The sequence below is a fragment of the Sparus aurata genome, chromosome 6 (genome assembly GCF_900880675.1).
Source record: "Sparus aurata chromosome 6, fSpaAur1.1, whole genome shotgun sequence".
Lineage (NCBI taxonomy): Eukaryota > Metazoa > Chordata > Actinopteri > Spariformes > Sparidae > Sparus > Sparus aurata.
Genome location: NC_044192.1, coordinates 33,128,421 through 33,152,660, shown reverse-complemented (window position 1 = coordinate 33,152,660; position 24,240 = coordinate 33,128,421). Strand labels below are relative to the sequence as shown.

Here is a 24,240-nt window from a genome sequence, read left to right as displayed (position 1 = left end):
TAACACTGTTGTTACAGCATTTCAACACAAGCCACCTGTCTGCCAAAGCTCCGAACCTGCGCAAATTGTGTGTGTGTGTTTGTTTTCATCCCTGTGTGTGTGTGTGTGTGTGTGTGTGTGTGTGTGTGTGTGTGTGTGTGTGTGTGTGTGTGCATGCAAACCCTGAATCATTCCACACAGCTGATGGTAACTCAAAACAGCCCTGTATCACACTGAATACAGCTGCAAGTGGAGGGGGCAGCAGCACTCAAACTCATTTTAATGCTACCTGCTTGACTACTGTTGACTTTGAACATGATATCACACTCAGTTATTGGTGTGTGTGTGTGTGTGAATATGTGTGTGAATATGTGTGTGTGTGACTTGGCCAGAATTTCCCCTCACAGCAAACAAAAAAAAATTAAAAAAAATCTATTCCTGCTCCAAAAAATTGCAGCGTCCCGTGACCTAAGTGTTGTGACACCCGTCATCCGCGGTAACTGCCGGGATGAAATATCAGCTGACGGCAACTTTAAACCCGCAGCGCTCCCTATCAGCCTAATCCTGTCTGATTGCTATTTTCAGGTGTGCTGTGTGGTTTTGCTGAGTGTGAGGAAGGACTGAGGATTGAGAAGTGGGAAACTGTTTAGCCAACGCTGCAGCAGCCGCCGTCAATATCGGCGAGGGCTTGATTGCGTGGCGGGGTGTTGAGTGGTGGGGGGGGGTTGGGCCGGCGGTGGCAACACACTGAGTTTTGTCCCACGCTGGAAGTTATTCCTGGGTCTCCCCTCCACGTTCCGCAGAGGCTCGACCGTGGAGCTGCCACAGGTGGCTTTCACACGCCTGTGTATGTGTGTGTGTGTGTGTGTGTGTCGCCGCCTGCAGAGGTATGCACAGAATCCGAGGGACCCGTTGAGCCGTTGACAGCGCGGAATGCGTCAAGGTGTGTGTGCGTGTTTTACAAGCACAAAGGATTCTTTTAAAACAATGCCTTCAGCGTCTTGCATAGAACAATGCAAACCGGTTAAGGTTATCACTTCCCTCCACATCAGTCCCATCCACTTAAACACACACTTAGGCTATCTGCAGCAGTCTGCACCCATGTGGAACCTGACCTTGTATATGCACGGTATGTATGTAGTGTGCGTGTTGCATGATTCGAATAGCCCCGCCCTCCTATGGGGTTATCTGATTGAGGGCTGTTTTCCGACCACCGGCAGTGCAGTTCAGCCTTTATAGGCGCTCACCGCATGCCGCTAAGAAATTACAATAAAGCAGACCTCAGAGCAGCTGTTGAGGTTGACAGAGTAGAACGCAAACTACTGTCTGACTTCTGCACCACTTTGCTCACAATAAACATATACAACTGATTAGATCATCGCTGACTAATAAATAAACCACCCAAGCAGGTAACATTTCCATATGATTTCAATGCAAATGAATAATGACTGATATGCATCAGAGAGTATTAACAAACCTGCCTCACGGAAATTCCTACAAGAGGAGCCGAGGTGCACTGGAAACAATAACGTCGGTTGTTTTTTCATGGAATCGCCGGATGATTCTGGTGTACAGCCGCACCAGACATTACATTATTACATTTGGATCAGATGACTGTGTGTGAACAGGCGATGCTCGTAGGGACGGATGCAAAGACTCAGAACGTTTTTCTGAGCTCTGGTGCCCAAAGTGGGCTCCAAAAGCCAAAAGTCACAAGTGAAAATGTTTATGCTGTTTTTTGTTTTCTTTTTGTGATGTAAAAATATTGTAGGGCCTCTAAGTTTTTATATCACAAAAGCTGAGCACAGGAGACACCTTACCCAGGAAGTCAATTAAGCAAACTTTGGCTCTGAGCACCTTGTTGCATCCTAACAACACAATGGCCCATCAAAAACTTTCGGTTTGGGCCCTTCAAGAAAAAAGAGGTTCTAGGCCCCCCCATCTTGAAGAGGCCTATTAGCCTAATTTAGCTTGTTGTTTTGGTCGTCAGACATACAAACTCTGCTAAAAAGCGCCGATAAACCCACAGTGGAGACCAAAACAGCTAAAAGGAGAGCTTAAATTAGTCTGAGGCTACAGGACGTGGTGGCGAGAATTTTCGAGAAACATGATTCAGAAGGAATATCTGTTCAAATGCGTAAATGGGCAAGTGTTTGCTAACTTGTTAGCTTTGCCAAATTTTACCACTTGATAACAGCGTTTTAGGCTTGTTCTGTTGCCCTCAAGTGGCCCAAACAATAAATTACTGCAGCTTTCATAAGTCAAATCTGAGCCGGGCATCAAAATTCACCATTTCTCCTAAACTGCTGCTTATGGCACTGTGAAAATAGAAAGAAAGGGAAATGATTCAAGAGGCACCGGATTATCTCTGCATTACCAACATATGTGGCCTATGTTCACGACATCATGTAAATATTTCATCTTATTTATCGTTGATATCCGGATTTTTAGGGAAGGAAACAAACGCAATATGTTAGATGAATCTCGGTGTAAAAGCAGTTACTGAAGAAGTATTTAAAAACAGAGAACAACATTCTTTATCTTTTTTCACAGTCGAGACTTTGGATCCTTCTGGTGTACGACAACTCTGCAGTCATTTTTTTGCGAGGAAATCTTATTTAAAAAAAAAAATAACCCCCAAAACAGACCTGAACCTGTATCAGCGGCTCGATACTCCAAGTTGGTTTTTTTCTGTGCGATTTGGGTAAACTGAGCCTTTAAAAGAAGCCCATTGTGGCTCACCGTCAGTCTGGTAATGGCTGCGCTGTTACAGAGCCACACTTGTCCTGTCCCCCCCCGCTGTGAACCGAATGCTCCTGTTGCTGCAGAGAGGGAGGCGATGGAGGATGACAGCGGATGGAGGGAACATGCCTCTGCCCTCAGATAAAAATCAGCCTGTCTCCTTTGAGCTCTGACAACACTGAAACCTTACACTTCCCACGACACAAGAATCACTTCACACAAAACCTTCAGTTACCCAACAAGTTGTAACACGTAAAACCCAACATTTCCCCCCCGGGGGATTGGCAATGCAAATCCCTTCTGTTGTTCCCTCTCTCTCTTTCTTTTCTTGTCTTTTCTTTTCTTCCTTTGTTCCTTTCTCTCTCTCTCAGTGTTTTTCTTCCCCCTCCCGACAGGAGCAGCTTGTTGGGTTTATATCGTCCTTGTCGCTTTCCAACTAGCGCCCGAGGCAGAATAGCAGAGCGCACAATAGACAGAGAGAGAGAGAGTGCCAGTCTCAGCAGTTGAGAGCAGCAGGATAAAGTGTTAGACATCTAAAGAGGTTTACTTGGCGATAAACAAATAAAGACATTCTTATTGTCGGGCCCGAGACTGACAGCTGTAATGGCAGAAGGTTCCCCGCAGGAACGTTATCAACGAGAGAAAAACCACAACACATCTCGCTCAGCTGGCTCCAGCACAGCAGTCCATTTAGACAACAACGACGGCGACGAGAAAGCTCGTGTAAAGTACCTCACCAGCACTTCCCACGGACACTTTCACCACGCTCCCTGAACCGCCCCTGAACGAGAAACATCTGCAAAAGAAATCTCTCCCTGATTCCTGTTCCTTCGTCGGCAGCGCTCTCACGGCGCGTTTCCAACCCGCTTGTGCAGCCGTGCTCGGACAAGTGCGAACCAATGCATAAACAAATGTTATGGGGCCAAGCTTCACAGTAAGTCGTATTTGCTTAGGGATGATAAATTAATTCAGATAGTGGTTGTCTGCCCACAGGGCCTGGCTCGAGCGGATTGTGGGAAGAGCACCTGAACATGGCTGAAAGACGGCGCACCTTATCTCAAATCTTTTCATTTGAAAAGAGAAAATAAAATCAATCCATCACTCATCCTTGGAAAACAGTGAAGGGATGTTACTTTGCATGAAACCAGCTCAGTCATGCAAGATGGAAACTATTTTTGATCATCAAAGAATTGGTAAAGTAAACGTTCTGTGATTTCAGCCTCTTAAAGGTGAATATTTGATGGTTTCTTTACTCCTCTATGACAGTTAACTGAATATCTTTGGTGTGGGGACAAAGGAGACATCCATCCTGTTCTTTAGGAAACATTCGTCACAATTCCTCCATGTTACGGCCCAAACAACAAACTGATTAACTGAGAAAATAATCGACAGATTAATCGACAATGCAAACCGGAATGGCACTCTGTCGGGTGCATGCCTGTTCCAAGGCCCAACAGTCCCCTTTACCACACCAGACTGTACTCACTAATAGATACCAGCAACCTAAACGCAGCAAGTTCATTAAGATCCATGCATAATTCCCAGAGAAATTAACGATAATGTGGAAAAACACCCTAAATTGCCACGTTAAAGAAAGTGGGAGCAAAAATCCTGGATTCGTCCGGTTAGCTGCACCAAAACTTCTGAGCTGAGACCGATCCTCCATCCGTTGTAGTTTTTGTTTAATCCTGCCAACAAACCAGTCAACCAACAAACGGACATGGGTAAAAACAGGCAGCGGAGGCGACACAGTTATCAATAATTATATTTATCAGCAATTATTTTGATAATCAATTCATTAGATTCGAGTGCTTTTTAAGAATTTCCAGCCTCCTTCTTTACTCCTCAATGACAGTCAACTGAGCATCTCTGTGCTGAGGACATCATCTTTGTCTTTGGAATAAACTGACGGACATTATTCACCTTTTTCCTGGCAGAAGGGTTAGGGTTAAGTGATAAATTGAGAAAATATCCAGCAGAGTCATTTACAGTGATAAACAGTCGTCTACTCGCAGCCCTGCATCAGAGACAAGTCAGAAACGCAGGAGCCGAGGCAAACTTTGTGCAGACACAAAAACTTGTCACATTTTCAAAAAGCACTACACTGTTCCAACGTCTAAAAAGTCAATTCTAAAGAGCACAGGCAGCACTGTGACCCGTCCAGCTGCCCTCCTGCCTTCTGTACTGACCTGATGGGGAGGAGTGGACGTGAGGAGACCCAACAGCGCTCCCTGACTGGAACAGAGCTGCGGACACAAGTCATGGTGACTGGCTCCCTCTCACCAGTAACGCCCGTCTTTTCTACTCTTCAGTTACCTCTGACCCCCTCCCTCCCTCCCTCCCTCCCTCCCCCCCCCCCCCCCCCCCCTCCTACTCCTGTCTCTCCTCTCAAGAGGGGAAGTACAAAGAGCCTCTTCAAATCCCACCGTACAGGGGCTTCATTTGCATAATTAGCATGCTGCTGCAGGTAACCGTCGCCGCAGCGCAGACGTGCGTGATACCGATCGAACATCAACAGGTGTGATAGTGCTTCTAACAAATCAGCTTTATCCTCGGCTATGATTTCCTGGATATGCCCGGGGAGGGATTACACCAGAGCGGTGGTGTGAAGGCCAGGAAACAAGGCAACAAAGTCAGACGGGCTCATTGTTTCTGCTCTTCAGTAAAATCTCGGTCACTTATTAAAGTTTCCTCGCCTCGAGAGGTGAGGAAACTTTAATAAATGGAATCAAACCAAAAAGTCTTTATCGGTGCTTTTTTCTGCTTTACATCAACTGCGTGATGTTTTTCATTTTTTAATCTGAAAGGAAACTAAAAAAAAAAAAACACAGACTGCAGATGCAGAGGGCTGTCATAAACTGCACTTTGTCATCAACCATTCAACATGTGATTCTTCTTGATGGAATGTATGAATAAGCATTCTGTCCGTCTATATGTTGAGCGCTGGCTGTTTTCTACTCGTCTACTCCTGTTAGATGAAGCAGCAGCGGCTGCGTATGAAGGCGATGTGACCATGACCGAGCTACATTCTCATATATAACCATTTATTTCTTGCATGCAATTATTTTGGTCAGCTGGAGCCATTTAGTTTTCTTTTTTTTTGTTTTCTGGTAGGTGTTTTTGACCTTTTAAAACAAGTCCCCATCTACTTCGGTTGTTTCGTAGAATGCTGCAACTCTGTTTTACTGCGAAGCTCCAAAAAATTTATTGCGGACTGAAAACAATGATTCATACTGCCGCATATCAGACACTGTACACAGCAGAGCGGATACATCTGCGAGAGGTGCAACGTTGGTCGTCAGATAAATCAGCAACTGTTTCACTATGACATATCATCATAGCTGTATGATTTATAGTGCAGCAACGTTGTGCAACAAAACAACGACAAAATAACCCACAACCAAACGTCGTACCTCTCGCCAACTATATGTGCTCGCGCTTTATGCCTGCAAAGCTCCGGTTACTACTCTAAGGGTCATCGTGACTTAAATGTCATCATCAGCTCGTGTCTGTGTGGAGATTTATGGGAGTGTAACATGAACCATACGCGCCAACTGCTCATGTGTGAACATATACAAAACAGTCCATGTCTAGTTTCCATGTGGGACATTGTTTCTGTTGGTTTTTTTGTTTTTTTTTGTTTTTTTTTTTAAATCTGAGAACACGAGCGGCAGAATACTGTGGTGTAATGAGCTCAGCAACGCCAATCACTGATCCGAAGTGATCGGGAGGTCAATTGGGGCAACGCGAGTGCGATGCAACACACAGAGGTGCGCGGCGCGATTAGTCATTTGCACACCGCACACCAAATTCTCAGTAGTAATATCTGTATTAATGGTTTTACAAACATCTTTATCAGCTGAACCCTGGCTGCATTAGTGGCCCGTGGCTGTGCATCCCCCACCAGTCACCCGGGGGATTTACATAACTGTTTTACATGGAGGCTTCATACACGAAATCGAGCCAATGTCACTAGTTTGTATGTAAATGACGTTTACTTCATAAAATAATAAATCATGAGCATGAGCAGCGTTGTTAGACTTCGCTAGCTGTAAGTGCAGTGACTATAACCGATTGCGTGCATGCGATTAACCCCTGATAGCATCAGACGATTAATGTGCTACTTCCTGCTTCAAACTATCATTATTATGTTGGCCTTTATTAACATCCTATTGGAAGACTATTAGTGGTCTAGGGGCTGGACATAAATGAGCAAATGTGTGGGGGGTTTTTTTTTTTTCATCACACTGAACGAGAGCAAGCCGAGATCTGTGATGTGCTGCCGGCCTGTGCGATCAGACACCGCGGTCCCGTTCTGCTCATAGCAACAGGTGTGAGTATCAGCAGATGGAGAAGTGCCAGTGCTATGGTCCATAGGCTGACTCACTGAAAGGAATAAAACAAATCCCTTCCTGCTCCTTGCAGTCACACACAACACAACATAGTATCTAAGAGTTAAAGGTGTTAAAGAGATGGATGAGCTACTGTAAGCTGGGCATTTTTGTCCAGAACTGTCAATTAACCCAAAGCCCTCGCTGGTGACCTCCAAAACAAACAAAATAAAAAAAAAAAAACATACAATTCACACTCCTGAACTCCACACACAGCTTCTCGCTTGGTTCGCGCACCTTTTCATACTGTAAATCTTTTTTTGCTTTTGAAACACTTTACCTCGCTTTATTTACCTCCCCCTGACTGACGCTCGGAGGAGTTCAAAAAAACAGCCTTTCAGCGAGATCTCAAGGCCTCCGGAGAGAGCGCACGCACTGAATGCGATGAATAAGATCACACTGACTGATGAAGTCTCAAAGAATTGCATGTTTGGGGTCTTGATTTTTTCATTTCTTTTATTTGAAGAGGTCGGCAAGACACACACACAAACACACACACACACACACACAGTTGCGGAACAAAGCTGCCTTGCGTTGCTCACTAGGCCTCATTAGAGAATGAGCTCTCAGGACCGAAGACACAAAAGCCTTGCCCTCTTCTCCTTTCCTTCCCCTCTCTTCCTCTGTTCTCTTGGCCTTTTGATGTCAAGGGGATTGAACCATATAGTGCGTAGTCCAAAGAATAAGCTCATCAAGAACACACACTCAGTTTCCTCATTTTTTTTTTGTTTTTGTTGTTATCTGGTGCTGAGTGTGTGTGTGTGCGCGTGTGTGCGTGCGTGTGTGTATGAGAAGCGAGCACAGAGAGCTACAAGGCGTGATAAGGTGCCGTTGTTCCGTGGTCGCTGGTCAGTTCATCGCACAAAGAGTAGTGTCGGGGAGTTGAGCGATAGAGACATCACAAAGACTACACTTCACTCCTCGTTTCCTTCTCGGAGTTCAGGGACTGTCCCGCGCCCACCCACTCAGATCCAAACACAGCGCTCCATCTCATACTTCCGAATTTCTCCCGCGGGCTCAGTCAATATTAGATAAATGCCAAATAAAGTGGAGATAGCTGCTAGAAATGGAAAAATGACCCATGGGGAAATGAAGAAATGGAGAGCGCGACGCCACTTCGCTCACGCACTTTGACTGTCCGTGGCAAATGAATGGATGAGGACATGGAACGTTTGGCCATTTGGCCAACAGTGTTTCTGTTCCCGATGAAAAGATAAAAAAAGTCAAACATCAGGCTTCATTTCTAAGCACACACACACATCCACACACACACACACACACAGACCTGTTATTGCAGGACCACAGTCAAAACAATCGAACAAAAAGTATATTATGCCTCAGACAGACAGGGAAGAGGACATCTACGCAGTCTAGTTAAATTTAGTAAAATTAGACCCCGGTCCCGAGGAGGGACAATTGCCTTAGCAATTTGGAAACATGACACATTTTAGCACAATGATGGATGTTATGGATACGGAGGAAATCAACTGTTCGACGGGGGTGAATTTTGTGCTGGGCACACTCTAAAAACGCACAAAAGCTAAAAACAAAAATCACTGAGGTTTTTTTTCTCACAATTACTTTTGCGTTAACTTTAGAATATGGACAATAAACCCCCAGAACACATTTAAAGTCTTTTTAAAGTCCCACTCCAGCCAGCGTTCCTTCCTGTCTGATGGTTAACGTTCAGAGAGGGGGGGGGCTCGGTTAATATTCAGACGTGATCCATTACCACTGTGACCACACTGCCGTCCTAAAACTGTTAGCATGGATAGCGATAGCCGTCACTCAGACATGAGGTCATCCTGGGTATCGAGTTTATCCTCTCTTCTCTCTCCGTCACCAGTGACAGGTGAAATGTGTTGGCGGTGTCAAAATCTGAATACGCCCTTATTTACAAAAAAGTCACAGAATGACGAGCTCAAGCATTAAATATAGTTGTCTTTGCCGTTTTTAAGCCAGTATATGTCAAAAACAATCACGTTCGGTTGTATTTGTCATTGACGCGGCTCTTTAGTGATTCATTACAAAGCTGCTGCTGCTTGTTACACACACAGACAATAGTGTAATGTGCTGTTCTCTTGTAGCAAAAAATGATTAAAAGCCAGCTCTCCTCATTAATCATTAAGAGAAGCAGCAGAGGACGCTGGTGATATCGCTCAAATCGTCTTCTTTCTTTATGACACTGAAAAGGTGCACTGACAGCTAACGCAGGGCTAAGGATGTTAATGATTAATCAGTGGCTGTTTAATTACCCATACAGTTTGGAGAGCCGGACTGATCAGCAGCTAATCCGGTTAAGTTGGTCCAGACCGAAGTCGTCCTCGGCTCTCTTAGCCGCAGCTGCCGCCTCTTTTACTTCCTGCAGTTTTATCTCCCGCTAAACTGATCAGCTGAAGTTCTAACAAGGGCTTTCAGCGAGCGATCGCGTATGACTCAGCCCTGACCGCGAAGATAGGCTCGTTTTCTTAAATAAAACCACCAAGACTTCCTCGCCTGTTGTCGGGAGATCAGAGCAGACAACTCCATGGAGATGCACTTCTTTGTAGGCCGTTTCGCTCAGGAGGCCGATACGAGAATGAGTCAGGCTTTTGTTTTAATCTCTCTGCACGGTTTCCCGCCAAGTAACTTCAGTTTGGACATTTGTTGAAACGGCAAAACTCTTTTCCCCCCTTTGCCAAAAGCAGCAAACATTCTAATTCTTTTACAAGATTTTAAGGCTAAAAACGATAGCTGATTATCTTCATCGCTGACGATCAAAGAAAGGCTGCTTCAGATTAGCATCCTAATCAGGACAAAGGGCTGCGAGTGTTGCAGGGGAGGTCTCAATCAGTCATAACCTCTTGTCTCACATCACTGCACTTTCTTCTGCGCCGTATTGACTGGCGGAGCTCGTCGGGCTTGTGGTTTCTGTTTCTTTTAGTTGTGCGGTTAAGGTTTCTTCAGAAGTGATGAATACAGAAAGCAACATCCTTCATGTCAGTTTCAGCTTTGGTTTCCCCTCTGACATCTAGTAGACACACAACGAGTGAGGCACACGGTCCGGTTCTGCTCGGAAACGGGAGGTATTTTCAAGGTTTTTGTTGCAGGCCACAGCGTATAAGGCTATGTTTTACTGTGGGACGTGTATTTACAAAGTGGCGGGCGATTTTGGCAGTTCACCTAAAAATAACACAATGGTTTTATTTTCGCCTCTTTGTCTGAAAGAGGGACAAGGAGCCGATTTGGAGAGCAGCCCTGTCAGATGGAGCAGAAGGACGGACACATTAGGATGAACACTAATTGAAATGAGGGCCGCGCTCTTTATCTCCTCCGCGTGCTCGTCCAATGCGAGCGGCAGAAGTGTACGCGGCGAGCACAGAAACGTGACCGCGCAGGGGAAAAACAAGGAGTTTTTAAGTGATATCTGAAAGGTTCGGAGGAGTCCCTTCAGTAATCTTCCAGTCAGCAGGGTTCGGGACTGGAGGTAAGTGCGCAGTTCAGAGTTCGCAGCCTCTCCAAGACAAGCCGGTGTGCGGCGCTGCCTTAATGCACTGCTTTCAAGCTCAGGCTGTCTGTGACTCTTCTGCAGAATTAGCTTTTGAGTGTCAACGGGACGAGAAACAATGCGACAGCGTACATTTATTTTATTTTTTTGGGGCTCAGGGGCTCAGTTTTTGTCTTCGCCGTCTCTGAAGCTGCGGGGACATGTTCGGAGTGGAGCGTTAAATAAGACAAGACTTCTATGGTAAAGCAAAGGCCAGAAAGTGAGAATGTTTTAACAGCATACTACTTATACAGAGGGACACACATCCAAACAGACGAACTAATAATAACACAGGATACCAAAAAATATCACAGGAAACTCTCGGAGGAGCTCTGATGAAGGCCCGCGGCTGCAGCGGCGCGTCACATAAAAACAGACGGGTTTCCTCGGCTGAATATACGCGTTGTTATAATTTCACAAATTATTTCAAGAGATCATATCCTACATGTTCTCATGGGAAACATGTTCATCATCATGTCAATTTTCATACCACGGTCTACATTGAGACTAGTATACCGCTGCAACACTACGCAGGTCATGTTTCTCTTAATGCGGAGCCATTTGCATGTCAAACACGGTCACAGTCACATGGTCATCTGTCCGACTGACCGGTTTGTCGAACGTAAAGAAGTCGGGTCTCGTCTCATGAGAATACGTCAGAGGGCAAAAGCCAAAGGAAGAGGTGCGAACACAAACAAGTTGGCGTGCAGCAGATTCATGTCTTGTTTGCCGTCTAAAAAAAAAAAAAAAAAAATAGAAATCAGTATTCGAAGAAGGTTTTGAAGGAGCCGACAGCGACAACACCTCCATGACTCTCATGAGTGCACAATGTTTTTCCAGTAATTTGCTTACTTGGCGGCGGGCGTATTTGCATGGAAAGTGATCTGTGTTGGCTTTGTGTGACTGTTTTGGCAGTTGTTTGAGAAGTTTTGCGCCACAAAGCCTTTAGGAAGGTGATACGGTATAAAACACAGACCCAATTCATATTTGGCTGAGCTGGATGAATGGGATCTTGCATTCTTGGACAGCAGATTGTTTTCAGGTATTCCAAATACATATTTCAGTTGCAGTTTGGTTCGGTTTAGGCAACAACGCCTGGAATGGGTTTAGGAGAAGATCAAGGTCTGGATTAAAATGGGAAGTCAACTACTTATTTTGCGATGGTCGCCTAAATGATCTGCAGTTGGGGCTTGGGTTAGGGGTTTTTCGACAGCTTTAGCTACTTGTGCAAATTAAACTTGTCTTCATTCAAAACGTCCAGTCTGATCACCCCTTGCCGTAGATCACACTACCTCGGCGCTAAACACATTCAACATCACAAAGACACCATTAAAAACACAGGTCAGTGCATTAGTAAAATACACATGGCATTTTGTTAGCGGCGCCATTCTACAGTTTACTTTTAATCAGGTCTATTTTACTGATCATTTGTCTGTACTTTTGCAGTAACGCAACATTAATGAACTGTAATTTGTACAAGAGAATTCTATAGTGTCGTGCTTTCACTGAATCGAGTGAGTTGAATACATCTTCTATAAACGCTGTCCTCTGAAAATGTTCTTTGGTAAAAAAAAGAAAAGGCCAGACAGAGCGCAGTGAGTCTATGATAGCTGGTGATGTTGCGTTACAGGGCACAGTTCTGACCCCGTGTCTTGGATGCATTAGGAGTGATTCCAGTGACATGTTTAACATGTCTGCTGTGTTTCCATCCTGCTCCAACCCTTCACAAGCCCCTCTCTCTTTCTCTCTCCCTCTCCCTCTCCCCGTCTCTGACCACTCTTTCTCTCTCTCTCCCTCTCTCCGAGGCTTTCTAAATAAGATGTATAAATAGGCCGATGACACAACTGTGCCCTTCACAAAGGAGAGAGAAAAGAGAGGAGAACAGGACTCTGGCTTTAGTCACGGCCGCTTTATTCTCCTGCCTTTCAGAAGCACAGGTTAAAAGGCAGCCATTTTTTCTTTTCATGCCTCCCTCCCTCTCATCCCTCTTTCTCTCTCCCCCTCTCTCGTCTCTCCGAAACAGGTCGTCCATTGTGGCGGCTAGCGAAAGGCTACTGTGGCATTTATCAGAGAGGAGGAGGAGGAGGACGAGGGGGGGGGGGGGGGAGACAAAACACACTCCCAATAAAGAGATAGAACAAGAGAAAGGGAAGAAAGGATGTGTATGAAGGCCACTTTTTTTTTTTTCCTCCTCTTTCTTCACAGAGTCCCCCCCCCCCCACACACCCACACACCCCCACACCCTTTCCTCCCCCCTGCTCCTTCAGGCTAGCTCACACAAAGGAGGCCCGACTCTCACAATGTGCTCTCTCCTTTAGCCCGGCACACTTTATATCCTCGCTCCATTCACTGCCGCTTCTTGAGAGCACCCACGTGCGCACGACGCATGTGTGTGCGTGCGTGCGTGCGCGTGTGTGTTTTATGGAGTTTGTAATGGCGGTAGTGGGGGTCTATGTTTGCTGAGGGTCTTATAGACCAAGGGGCCAGGGCTCTGAGGTGTTACTATGGAAACGCCTTTGAGCAGTAAGGAGCGCAACAGGTGATTCTGCTGAGGGCCTGTTCGTCTCAGCATTGAGGGACCGCAGGAGGTCTTTGCCGTGCCTGTGTGCGTGTGTGCATGTGTCTCACAAGTATAGCTGCTTATGCCGCAAACAACTTAGTGCCATAGGTCTTAACCAGCTCCAATAAGCAGGAGACCATGTCTGAAGTTGCGGGCTTGGCCGCCGTAATGACACGCTGCCCGGCCCGGCCCACAGACCCGAGCACACAGCGGATGTATGTGGATGGTGTCTGAAAAATACACGGGAGGAACACCGGTGGAAACCTTTTTTTTTTTTTTTTTTCCCTTTACCGCACTGACTCATTGTTAGCACTGACAAAAGAGTCAATGTCAAGAGCAAGTCAATTCAAACATAAATGCCAATTCAGGAGGCGAGAAGAACAATGACAGCTCGGCTGCGGAGTGAAGAAAGGAGCTATGAAAGCAGAAAATGTTTAGGACCTCGGTGGAAACGCGGTTAAAGCAGCAACGCCGGAGATATTACGGTCATGTGCTGAACAAAACGACGACGTGAAAGGTGTTCAAAGTGACGGAACATCACCTGAACCTGCAGCTCCCGTCGTCTTTCAGGAGCTTCACAGTGAGTCTGAGCTCATTGTTGAGCCGTTCGCTTGCAACGGTGATGTTCAGTTTTGGTTCAGTCTCACCGGAAACCACAACGATTCTGGCACAACATTAACAATAATAAAAAAAAAAGCTTCCCTTACTCCAATTTAGAATTCACGATGGAGCACTTTCCTCAAAGCTAAAAAATCAATACCTTTTTCAAGTCAACAGGAGGAAGTGGTAAAAACTGTTTCCTCTTGTTCGTTATGTCTCAGGTGAGGAGTGGCGTCAAAATTAAACTGGTGGAGAACACAAGAGAGATTTTTGCAGTGTCCAGCAGTGATAGTTTTTCAAATAAATCATATGTTTGTGCTTTCTCTCTGAAGAATTGTGTCTTCAGTAGGAAGTGGTGGGCCTGAGGTGGAGCGCTGCAGACGGGTTAGAGACGCATGTTGCTCTACATTTAAGGACAAAGAGAAGCACAGTGGAAGAGAAGTGCACGGCAGTCTACGTGACAGTAAGGGCTGCACAGTTCATCGAAATGCTATCAAAACCGCAACGCGGCCTAGAGCGATATCTTAGTTTCGACAGCATTATAATGAAGTAGTGTTGTGCTGCAGGGACGCCCTGACCTCCCACACGTCGTTCTCCAGATGTAAGAAAACATGTTTTTTCGGCACGGACTCCAAAAGATGTCACATCATCATGGTAACCTGATGTTTGTGAGTCGGCTTGTAGGCAGGAGTACACAGAAACTTCGGAACAGATTTCCACGAAACTTGGATGGAGGATGTGTCTCGACCCGGAATAGACCTCATTAACTTTTGATGTGGATCCAGACATAGGGACGGATCCAGGATTTTTTTTTTTTTTTCACTTTCTTGACTATTGAGGATGAACATAGGATGTTTGTTTAACACTCTGACTAATTTCTCAGGGAATAATGCATTGACCTTGTGGGAAAAAAAAACAAAAAACAGGCATATTCAGGTGAGGTAATGATATAAACGTAGTAAAAAAAATGTCCCTTTAAGTTTGGTGTCTGTTCTTGTTAAAGCACAGCTAAATACAAACTTTTTTTTTCTGTGTAATCTGAGGAGAGTTTCCACAGTCTGCAGGTGATGTTTGTTTGTAGAGGCGACGAGCTGATAGAGCAGTTAAATGCTGCATACTGAAATTTATCTGGGTGGGTTTTCCTGCGATTGTTTAACACTTGCAAGCAAATGATAAAACCAAAAAGAATTAAAACATGGAGAAAAAAAAAAACCTTATCTGACTGGTGAGGAACAACAGCGAGCTGCGAACAGAGATACAGGCCGTAGACGAAAAAAAGTTTCGGGTTTGTGGCTGACACATGAGGCACGACGGTGGATTTGCTCATCAGTGGCTTCGGCGCTGCCACAATATCTAACGGTGATCTCAGCTTCGTTTTGTCTTCTTTCTGACTAAGATATACATCATTGTTTGTGTCTTTATAGGGTTGATCCTGCAGTGGTTCAGCTGAGCTGCTCAGAACGGGGTATACGTGATGGGGACGGAGATGACGCAAAAGTGATCGCACGACTTTCATTTTGGTGTTCAGATCCGGTGAGCGGAAGATAAAAAGCAAAAAGAGCTGCTGTTCCATCCTCTGAGGTCTGTCACAAACACGCTGTACTTTACTAAAAGACTGACATGTAAAAATAAAAGACTGTAAAGACAGCTGTTTTTCCTTCCTTTATTGGGTGCTAAAAGAGATATCAAACCTGAATGATAAGTTATATTGTAGTTTAAAGAAGAGATAGATGTTTTATGCGTGGCACCACAAATGTTAGAGTCAAACAAGTAACCAACTTATACAAAGCAGGCACGATACTGCGCTTTAGATTATTCTGATTTAGAAAGTAGATGCAAATAATGCTGTACTGTATCATTCTCTGGGGCAAACAAACGGTCACTGGGCATTTGCAAATAACCACACACACACACACACACACACACACACACGCACGAACAACACAACAAACTGTGAGAGTGAGTGTCTTGTGTTCTTGTGTTTTAAAAAAAAAATAGAACATCTACATATTTCATATGTAATCGTAGTTAAACACGACAACAGAGGCTTGTTCTTAGAGCCCAGGGGAAAGTCATGTAAATGAACCAGGAAACTGCTATGTTTTTATTTGTGCGGGCCGAGCTCATGTGTCAATAGTGCGTTTGTGAAATTCTCAGGATCGGCACAGAAATAAACAAATCGGCTGGAAAGAAGCTGAGAACAAGCCGATCATACCTTTATCTTCAGTCACGGTGAACAAAACAGTGTCTGTTTGTGTGCTCTTCTCTGATGGCAATGCAAATCTGCTGGTTAACGCAGAGAAAGTTGTAAAAAGGATCAAGTTAAAAGGAAAGAGGAGCCCTTTTGTGCTTTCATTGTGGTAGTGTAAAAGGCCTGACTGAGTTGGATAAATGTATTAATGCTATTCACTTATTAATCACAATCATATATTTACTACACCGCCATCTAACTCAATCACACATCGTTTCATTAGAGCTCCATGTCCATCAGCTCAGCTCTCATGAGATTGTGATTTGTTTCTCTCCCTAAAGGCTCTTTAGTAACACTTAACACTAATTTATGGTAAATATATGAGCCTTAACTAATTGTTACTCCCCCGTTAACATTAGGCGTTAAGCAACTGGTTACAGTAAAGTTGCCTCTGATGCCTATCATAATTTGTAAATGGTTAACAGACAAAACAGTCATGTTTCACAGAGTTTTAGGAAAAACTTTTTTCACTGCGAACAATTAAATATTTTAGAAGCCACTGATGAAGCCATTGTAAAGGTTTAAAAACAGCAGTCGTAACTTCAGAAAGGCCATCCAAATGTTTACATTTGAACAACAGTGTTATAAACATCAACTTTAGCATAAACATTTGCTTAATCAATGGTTTATAAAGCATTTAATGTTTATTAACAGTTAATTAACTACTAACTAATGTTTAATTACTATATATTTAGTATCTGTTAACCATAAAACGTATTATAAACACCAGCTGCAACCTTACAATACGAATTGGCTTAAATGGTTTTCAAAACATTTAATGTTTACTAACAGTTAATTAACTATTACCTAATGTTTAATTAACTTTAAAATGACCACTCGTGATGACAATTTCTAAAGAGGGAGGCAGATTTCACAGCGTTTTACAGTCCCACATGAAGCACATGAACCTGCTCATTCACGCCTTGCATGCTCAACAATGCAGGGCCGTTATGTGACGAGCCGAGTGGGAACAGTGAGACAAAAGAAACCTGGAGTTATGGCACTTTGACAAAACATCAGAACTATGAAAAAAGACACACACATACTTCCCAACAAAAGCTTCCCTCTCAACTCTATATTTAATGAAACACACCTAGGTCCTGTAGGAGCTTGTATTTTGACATAGCGTGCTGAATGAACACATCCAACTCAGGTGTGCACACACACACACACACACACACACACACACACGAAAAGTTCAGAAAACTCAAGCGCTGTTTTTTTTTTTCTTTTTTTGTATTATTCAGGGATTAGAAAGTGTTTGAGAAATGGAAGGCAGCGTTGAAGGATGCTTCCGTTCTTTCTTCTTCAAAACTGATTTACAGCTGTTGATAAATAGCCTGCCACCGCTGAAAGCGCGGGCTTTACTCCGGCATTGTTAGCGCGTTATTATGAGCTTATGACAGCGTTCATGGACGAGTGAGTGCACCTTCGGAGCACAGCTGGCAGAACGCAAATGCACTTATTGCAATGGCATGTGTGGGACAGAATGAGATCAGACAGTCATTTAAAAGCTGTTTAATCTTCAGCTCTATAGAATGCAAAACCTAAACATGTTAATACTGCATGACTGCTTTCACACACGCAAAAACACAAAAAAAAAAACAAAGACAAGAATACAAAAATATAAAGAGTCTACCAGACATGAACAATCTAACCTTGCGAGCAGAGAGGAAAATCAATCTCATTCATATCATGGAGGTTTGAATGCAGCGGTCTTACCTTGAAGGTGTATGGATGCTAACAAGGTCGTGCGTGCGGCTGCTGTTGTCTCTAGGTGTGTCTTGAGAGTGGCCCATCACCAGCGAAAGACTTTATCACCGCCCAGCACGAGCCACAGTGTGCACGCCTGTGTGCGTTTCCTACCAAGTTCCCGTCTTTTTTTTTTCTTCCTCTAGCAAGGCAACAGGTGGAAAGTGCCTCTAAGAAGTCCCGTGAAGAATGACGAGAGGTGGTGTTAAGATGAGGCAAACAGGAATCAAAGAGCCTCTCCACCTTTGTGTTTCCCCTCACAAAGAGATGATTCTAAGAGCTTCTCCCGACACGCTTGTAATTACTGCTCTCTCTCTCTCTCTCTCTCTCTCTCTCTCTGTCACCCTGTTTGCCTCAGAGATTAAATAAAAATGAAGACGAGGTGCATCTCGACACTTAGAGGATGACCAAGACAGGCAGCTCTTATGAAAAGAGGCATTTTCTAAGCACTTACACCAAATGTACTGGATTCTGTCTTTGGGATACTGATGTACAGAACCACTGAAGGCGATGCGTTTCAGGGGTCATAATGGCTCAACGTGGGGAGGAGAGCAGGCTGTTACTCAAATGCAAAAGAGGACATTGTGAGGCACAGAAGGCGATTGTGATATCACACTCTTATCAAGGATGTAGTGAAGAATTAACCCGAATAATCTCCACTTCATAGGTCACAGAATAGGAGAGCGCACCTTCACTACCTACGAAGCCCGACTAAAAACGTGACACCAAAGTGAGTTGAAGCAAACTGCTGTCACCCTCTGCAGCATCTCTGAGCAGCAGACCATCACAGCTTCCAAGTACAGCCGCGTCTGCCAATCGTTTTTCTTACTAACTATCAGAGGATAGTGAAAAATGTCCAGCACACTTTCCCTGAACCCAAGGTGACATATTCTAAATGTACATGTTCTGTTTTGCCAACGGACCAAGCCTCAAAAGATATTCTGACCACTGTATCACGTAAGATAAAGAAATGCAGAAAATACTCAAATGTGAAGTCGGAGAATGTCTGCAATTTGTTTTGGGGTTTTTTTTACCTGAAAATGTCCTGAACTGTGTCAGAATAGTTTCAGATACATTTTATGTTGGTCAGTTAAAACAACAATACTAACATTTCTGGAGAACAGCGTCGCTTTAATCAACTAATCACAATGCATTCACGGTAATGCTGCTAGTCTGCAGTCAAACAGTCTTTCAGAGTTTTCAGCAAACGGGCTGACCGAGAGCTGTTTTTTCTTCTTTCTGTTCTTTTTTTTTTCTTTATTTAATTCCCTTTCTTTCTTTCTTTCTTTCTTTCTTTCTTTCTTTCTTTCTTTCTTTTATCAAAAGGTCCAATTTGTTAGACAGTTGATTTATGAGTCTCATTCCCAGCTGGTAAAATGTTCCAACACAAAGCTTCAGTATTTGACATTGTAGGTTATAAGTGAAACACCTGTCTTTTGCCTGATGGATTTTGAAACTTGAAATTGGAAGATTATTTTTAGTCAACTGAAGTCAGTTTTAAGTGACCTGCAAGATATTCTCTTCATCGAATTTACTACTAAATTCTTGTTTTTACCTTTTTATAGGAGCCTATATTATCGGTCCATATTATGAAACAGTATGAGAACATCTGCAGGACATAATGCAGAAAAAAAATAAAAAATAACATTCTTGGGGTAATCTATGATTATTGAATTCCCAGCATGGTTTACCAATTCAGTGCATCCATTACTCCGTTAAGCATCTTTGCCACAAGTACATGATGAAAACATTTGAGAGAAGACTGAAAAACAATGTGTCTTTATCAAATCACTCTGTGTGTACATGTCACAGAATATCAGCTCATATATTGATATCTGAATGTTTTTACTCCCTCATACCGTCAAAGGAAAAATTATTTAGTGCTCTGTCAGTGCAAGTATGACTAAAATTAGAGCAGCATCTGGTCAAAAATCTAAGTATTATGACAGATATTACAACTGCAATATGATTCATGATTAGGAAAAATATTTTTTGCAGCACAACTTCAATTTTAACTGAAATAAGACTACTAATATCATGATGGTGTGACACTTGTGACGATATTGAAACGATCATCATGATGTTTAACTCTCCACTTTTTCAATTACAATATATAACAATACAGCGAATGTTTGTCAAATCAGGGCTCAAACTGGCAATTGTTTTCGTTATTGACTAGATTGTTAGTTATTTTTGCTAAAAATGTCAAAAAAAACAGTGAAAACTATTGAAAACCAGATGTTGTCAGATGTTACAATTCATCCCGAAAGTGAAAAAAGCAGAGAACTTCACACTGGAGATACAGGAATTCTGCTTGGAAAAATGCCTCAAGCAATGAATCCATCAACAGAATTGTTGCTGATTGTCAACTATACGTTTAATCCATAAAAGTCAAAATCCTTCAAAAAGTCATTTTGTCAGTTTTAACTCATATACTTAGTCATTAGTTTGGACGGCAGACAACGACTCTGACACACATCCCAGCCCCAATCACTCTACATCTCTTATTAAATAAGCAGGGAACATAATAAAATAATAGAATCCAAAAATGCGTCACTGACCAGTCTCAAGTCTGGATAAATCTGTCACCTGTCAGTGTGTTTATCAGCCGGTCAACCAGCTCAGTGTTTTAACTTCACACTTCTTCTGATTCTGTCAAAGGAGACAATGCAGTCAGAAGGTTTCATTTAAAGAGATCATAAGGCTTCCCCTGAACCCGGTATTGTTCTCTGTGATTGGCTTGGCCTCACACTGCGCTAAATGAGAGGCTGAGGAGCACGCGCACACACGCACACACACACACACACACACACACACACACACCATTCTTCTCTATTGTGGCGCTCCTCTGTGGACTCCTGCTTCAATAGGATTTAGAGAACAATGTCCAGAGGATATAGAGGGTCAGGAGGAGAGAGGGGAAAAAAAAACCTTTGTCTGCTCTGCTGCCCTTATGGAGACGTCCCACGTATGGTGCGCACACACACACATGTACACAATCACTCTTGCTTCAAACACTCACATGGATGAATTCTTTAGAACGCAATGCAACAAACACAAAAAGAAAATGAAAAATATCTCCAAAATAACACAAGACCTGGTAAAAAGAAGAACAGGTGTGGCAGCACAGCGCGGTCTCACTCCCAGCGCATCATAAACTGGACTTTATGACCCCAGGTTTACATCCTGATTGTGACCAAGAAGTTATGTTACATAGATAAACACATTAACTTAAATGATGTACTTCCGTAACTATCGTGACCGCGGAGCCCTTCATGTAGAACACTGATGCTAGAGGTGTAGGTAGATCACACAGTTTAAAGTTTAAGACCGAGTTGGGAGTGAAAACATGTTGGGTAGACTCAAGTCTTCACGACCCCTGTAGAGCACATTAGAGGTGCTGGCTGCTACCAAAAAGCATCACCTATTTTTGGCAAATCGATGGCTGGGTGAGTTTGTCATAGCCCAGCTTTAAAGACACATACAAGTCAGGATAGGATAAAAATCATCTCGACCGTGCTCGTAGCTACACTGCTCCCTACATTACTTCCAACCTGGTTTCACATGTCTACTCTCAAATCAGTTTTTTCCTGTTCAGGCAAAATCTAAACAATAACGACATATCTGAAGTGAGCTGATGTCAGCCGATATTACGGCCTGATTAAATCGATGGCTTTTCTTCTAACTAGAGTTGCATTCAAATCCCGAAACTAAGTGACCGATCGTCCCAAAAATAAAAAACATGACAAGCTTTGGAAAAGCCACAAGGTTGTTTCACAACACCCACTGCTGCTCTGCAGGTACTTTACAGAATGACTACTCACACCATATGGGTAAGAAGAAAAGATATTCACATTCAGCTAGTCAGAAATGACATCAAGACGCTCGAGTCAAACAACAGTGCAGTCTTTTTTTTGCCGCGGTTACCTCGGGACAGCCCGTTGTTCCCACGGTCCGTTACACTGGAAACCCCCCGATAGTCCCCAAAATCAAGTCTCAGTTTTTGTTTGAGGTCGCGGTTAGGGTTAGTGTACGTCGTTTGGTGTATGATCAGAAGGATGGCCCATTAAGGTATAAAACCCCCGCCGATTCAGCACCATGGACAGGGCTCCGGAAATATCGGACGATTGTAAGAATGGCACGGCCCCCCGATTACCTGTAGTTTAATGCACTATTACTTCATTCAAATGATGACATGAACTCATTCACCTGCAGAGACTAAAAGAAAGAGGGAGGGTCTGAGTTGAAGGGTGAAATGGCAAACTACTCCTGAGGTTTCTCCTCCGAGTGTGCGTGTCAGAGGGGCAGAGCAGTATATCACACAGTGTACAGTGGTGCTGACAGACGGACAGCCTTGTTTTCTTTACATCTGCGCCGCTCCGTCCCGTCCTCCGCTGCGGAGATCAAAGAGCATGATGGGAGCGTGCGCATGCCAGATGCAGGATACAGAGATACAGCATTACTGACAGAGGGAAAGACAGAAAGACGGAAAGAAAGAAAGAAAGAAAGAAAGAACGAAAGAAAGAAAGGGAGTGGGGGCAGCAGTAGGGGGTGTGAAGATGGGAGCGAAGAGCGAATGAGGAAAGAAAGGCGATTGATGGAAAGAAAGGTCAGGGACTCCCCACTGACGGACAGCTTTGTATGCAGCCAGCCACTATAAAGATGAGTGCGCGCACACACACACACACACACAGATCTACAACTCCACAGTTCAGTAGGACCCTCGCTGTGTCAGAATGCCCACGAGCTTTCGCAGACTTTGTTCTCTGCGCTGACACCGAGACGTCACCTCTGAACTGATCCCAGACCTGCTGTTTGTCCATCTGCAACCACACTGAAGCTCTCCTAAACTGGGACAATCTCACTATTGATTTAAACCCCAGACCCTTATTTCTGACCCTTGTCGCATGCCAGCAGGACTCCAGGCATCACTGACCTCCCACGATTCTGTATGCAGACTACACGGTTGGGTAGATGCACGTTAAAGTCACATTTCCAAACTGACGACGACTGGCGAGATGTCATTAAAGTACTTTCCCTAAAAAAAACGTGACCAGTGGAACAACTTCACATCACTGTGAAACTCGATGATGCTCTCATTATTATGCTGCTCTCCCAAACTTTAGCAAATGAGCTGAAGTGAAGGGAAACAAACAGGGTGTTGAAGTCTTTGGCAAAATGTTAACGTCTGTACCTATTCTTGGTGAACCTGCTGATATCCGCTCATTTGCATCCGCCAACAGACCTGACATCATCACCATCATCACCATCATCATCTCTCCTAACTAGATAATTGTGTGAGCAGCTTTTGTCAGACACACTCAGAGGCATAAATAAAGATGTCACAGGAGAGAGGCAGAGTGGATGGAGCTGCTGGTGGAGGACATGTGGAGAAGGACTTGGTTCGAGTGAGATCAGACTGGGTGAAGTGATGGAGCAAAGCACAAACGGGGAGTTTTTGGAAGTTATAGCCTGTTTTTTTACGCTGACAAGTTAGAGCACATTCAGAAAAAAAAAAAAAAAAAAAACGCAGATCGAGAACAAGTTTTGAAAGCAAATGTTGCGTGACGCAAAGACTTCCACAGAGTTCTAATTTGCATCACATCTAAAGCAGGAGTTCAGGACAAAACGTGTTTTTTTTGCATAAAGCGCATTTGTAGCGTGTTGACACCGATCAAGGCTTCACTCACCAGTCCCGGTGCGCCCTGAGCTCTCCGCGAGAAAAAAAAAGACAAACTTCCGTCCTCCCCCCTCTTCCTCTCCCGCTTTAACTCCTCACCGCATTCAAAGCACGGCGGTTTGGGGACACAGTGCTGCTCGCTGAGTGCGCGGACTTGTCTGCTCCGGTCCTTTCAAAAAAAACAAAAAACAAAAGTGGAGAGAGCCCGGCCGCTGGTGCTGGTGGAGGTGGAGGTGGTGGATGTTTGGTAAGATGAAGACAGAGCGACGGGGGCGGAATACTGCCGCGGTGCGTAAAATGTTGTGGAGACGGAGAGCGCGGCGCTGCTCTCACTCACTCAGTCACTCCCGGTGACTTTCTATCTGCTGGTCTGGGTTCCCAACACTCACCGTCCGCGGCGCCCTGCCGCTCACCTCCCACTTAAAGGGAGAGGGACTGATTTCCAGGTGGCGGCGGTGCCAACACGCACGCGCACGCACGCACGCGCGCGTACACACGCTATCTGTCTCTTGCTCCTTGTCATATTAACACAAACAAATCGATCACGCTATTGATCACTCTTGATTGGTTAGCTCTCATCAATTGACAGCCTCTCCGCCCCCCTCCTCCTCCTCCTCCTCCTCCTCCTCCTGCAGACCTGTGTCCAAATCCGATATCTATTCAGGCTGTGGCATTGTTTTGTTAAGTTCAGGTCCTGTTGTACAACTTCCCGTGTAACCAGTAGGGCTCCAGTTAATCATTTAGTCATTTCAGTTATCG

At 44.2% G+C, this 24,240-nt stretch overlaps 1 protein-coding gene across 7 annotated transcripts in view; it reads right to left on the bottom strand.

Annotated features, from left to right (window-relative positions):
* sox13 (SRY-box transcription factor 13) overlaps window positions 1–23,891 on the bottom strand; it is a 47,163-nt gene extending 23,272 nt beyond the window's left edge. The window contains exon 1 of one of the 7 annotated variants that reach the window (XM_030421364.1): window positions 23,492–23,891. Coding sequence is in view for 5 of the 7 variants with exons in the window: in XM_030421363.1 (XP_030277223.1) it covers window positions 17,772–17,848 (77 nt within the window). In the remaining 2 variants the exon portion in view is untranslated. Of the gene's footprint in view, window positions 1–4,910; window positions 4,985–17,771; window positions 18,203–23,491 lie in introns of those variants that run through there. The other 6 variants (XM_030421363.1, XM_030421362.1, XM_030421369.1 and 3 more) reach the window with 6 other exon arrangements.
* Window positions 23,892–24,240: the final 349 nt, after the last annotated feature.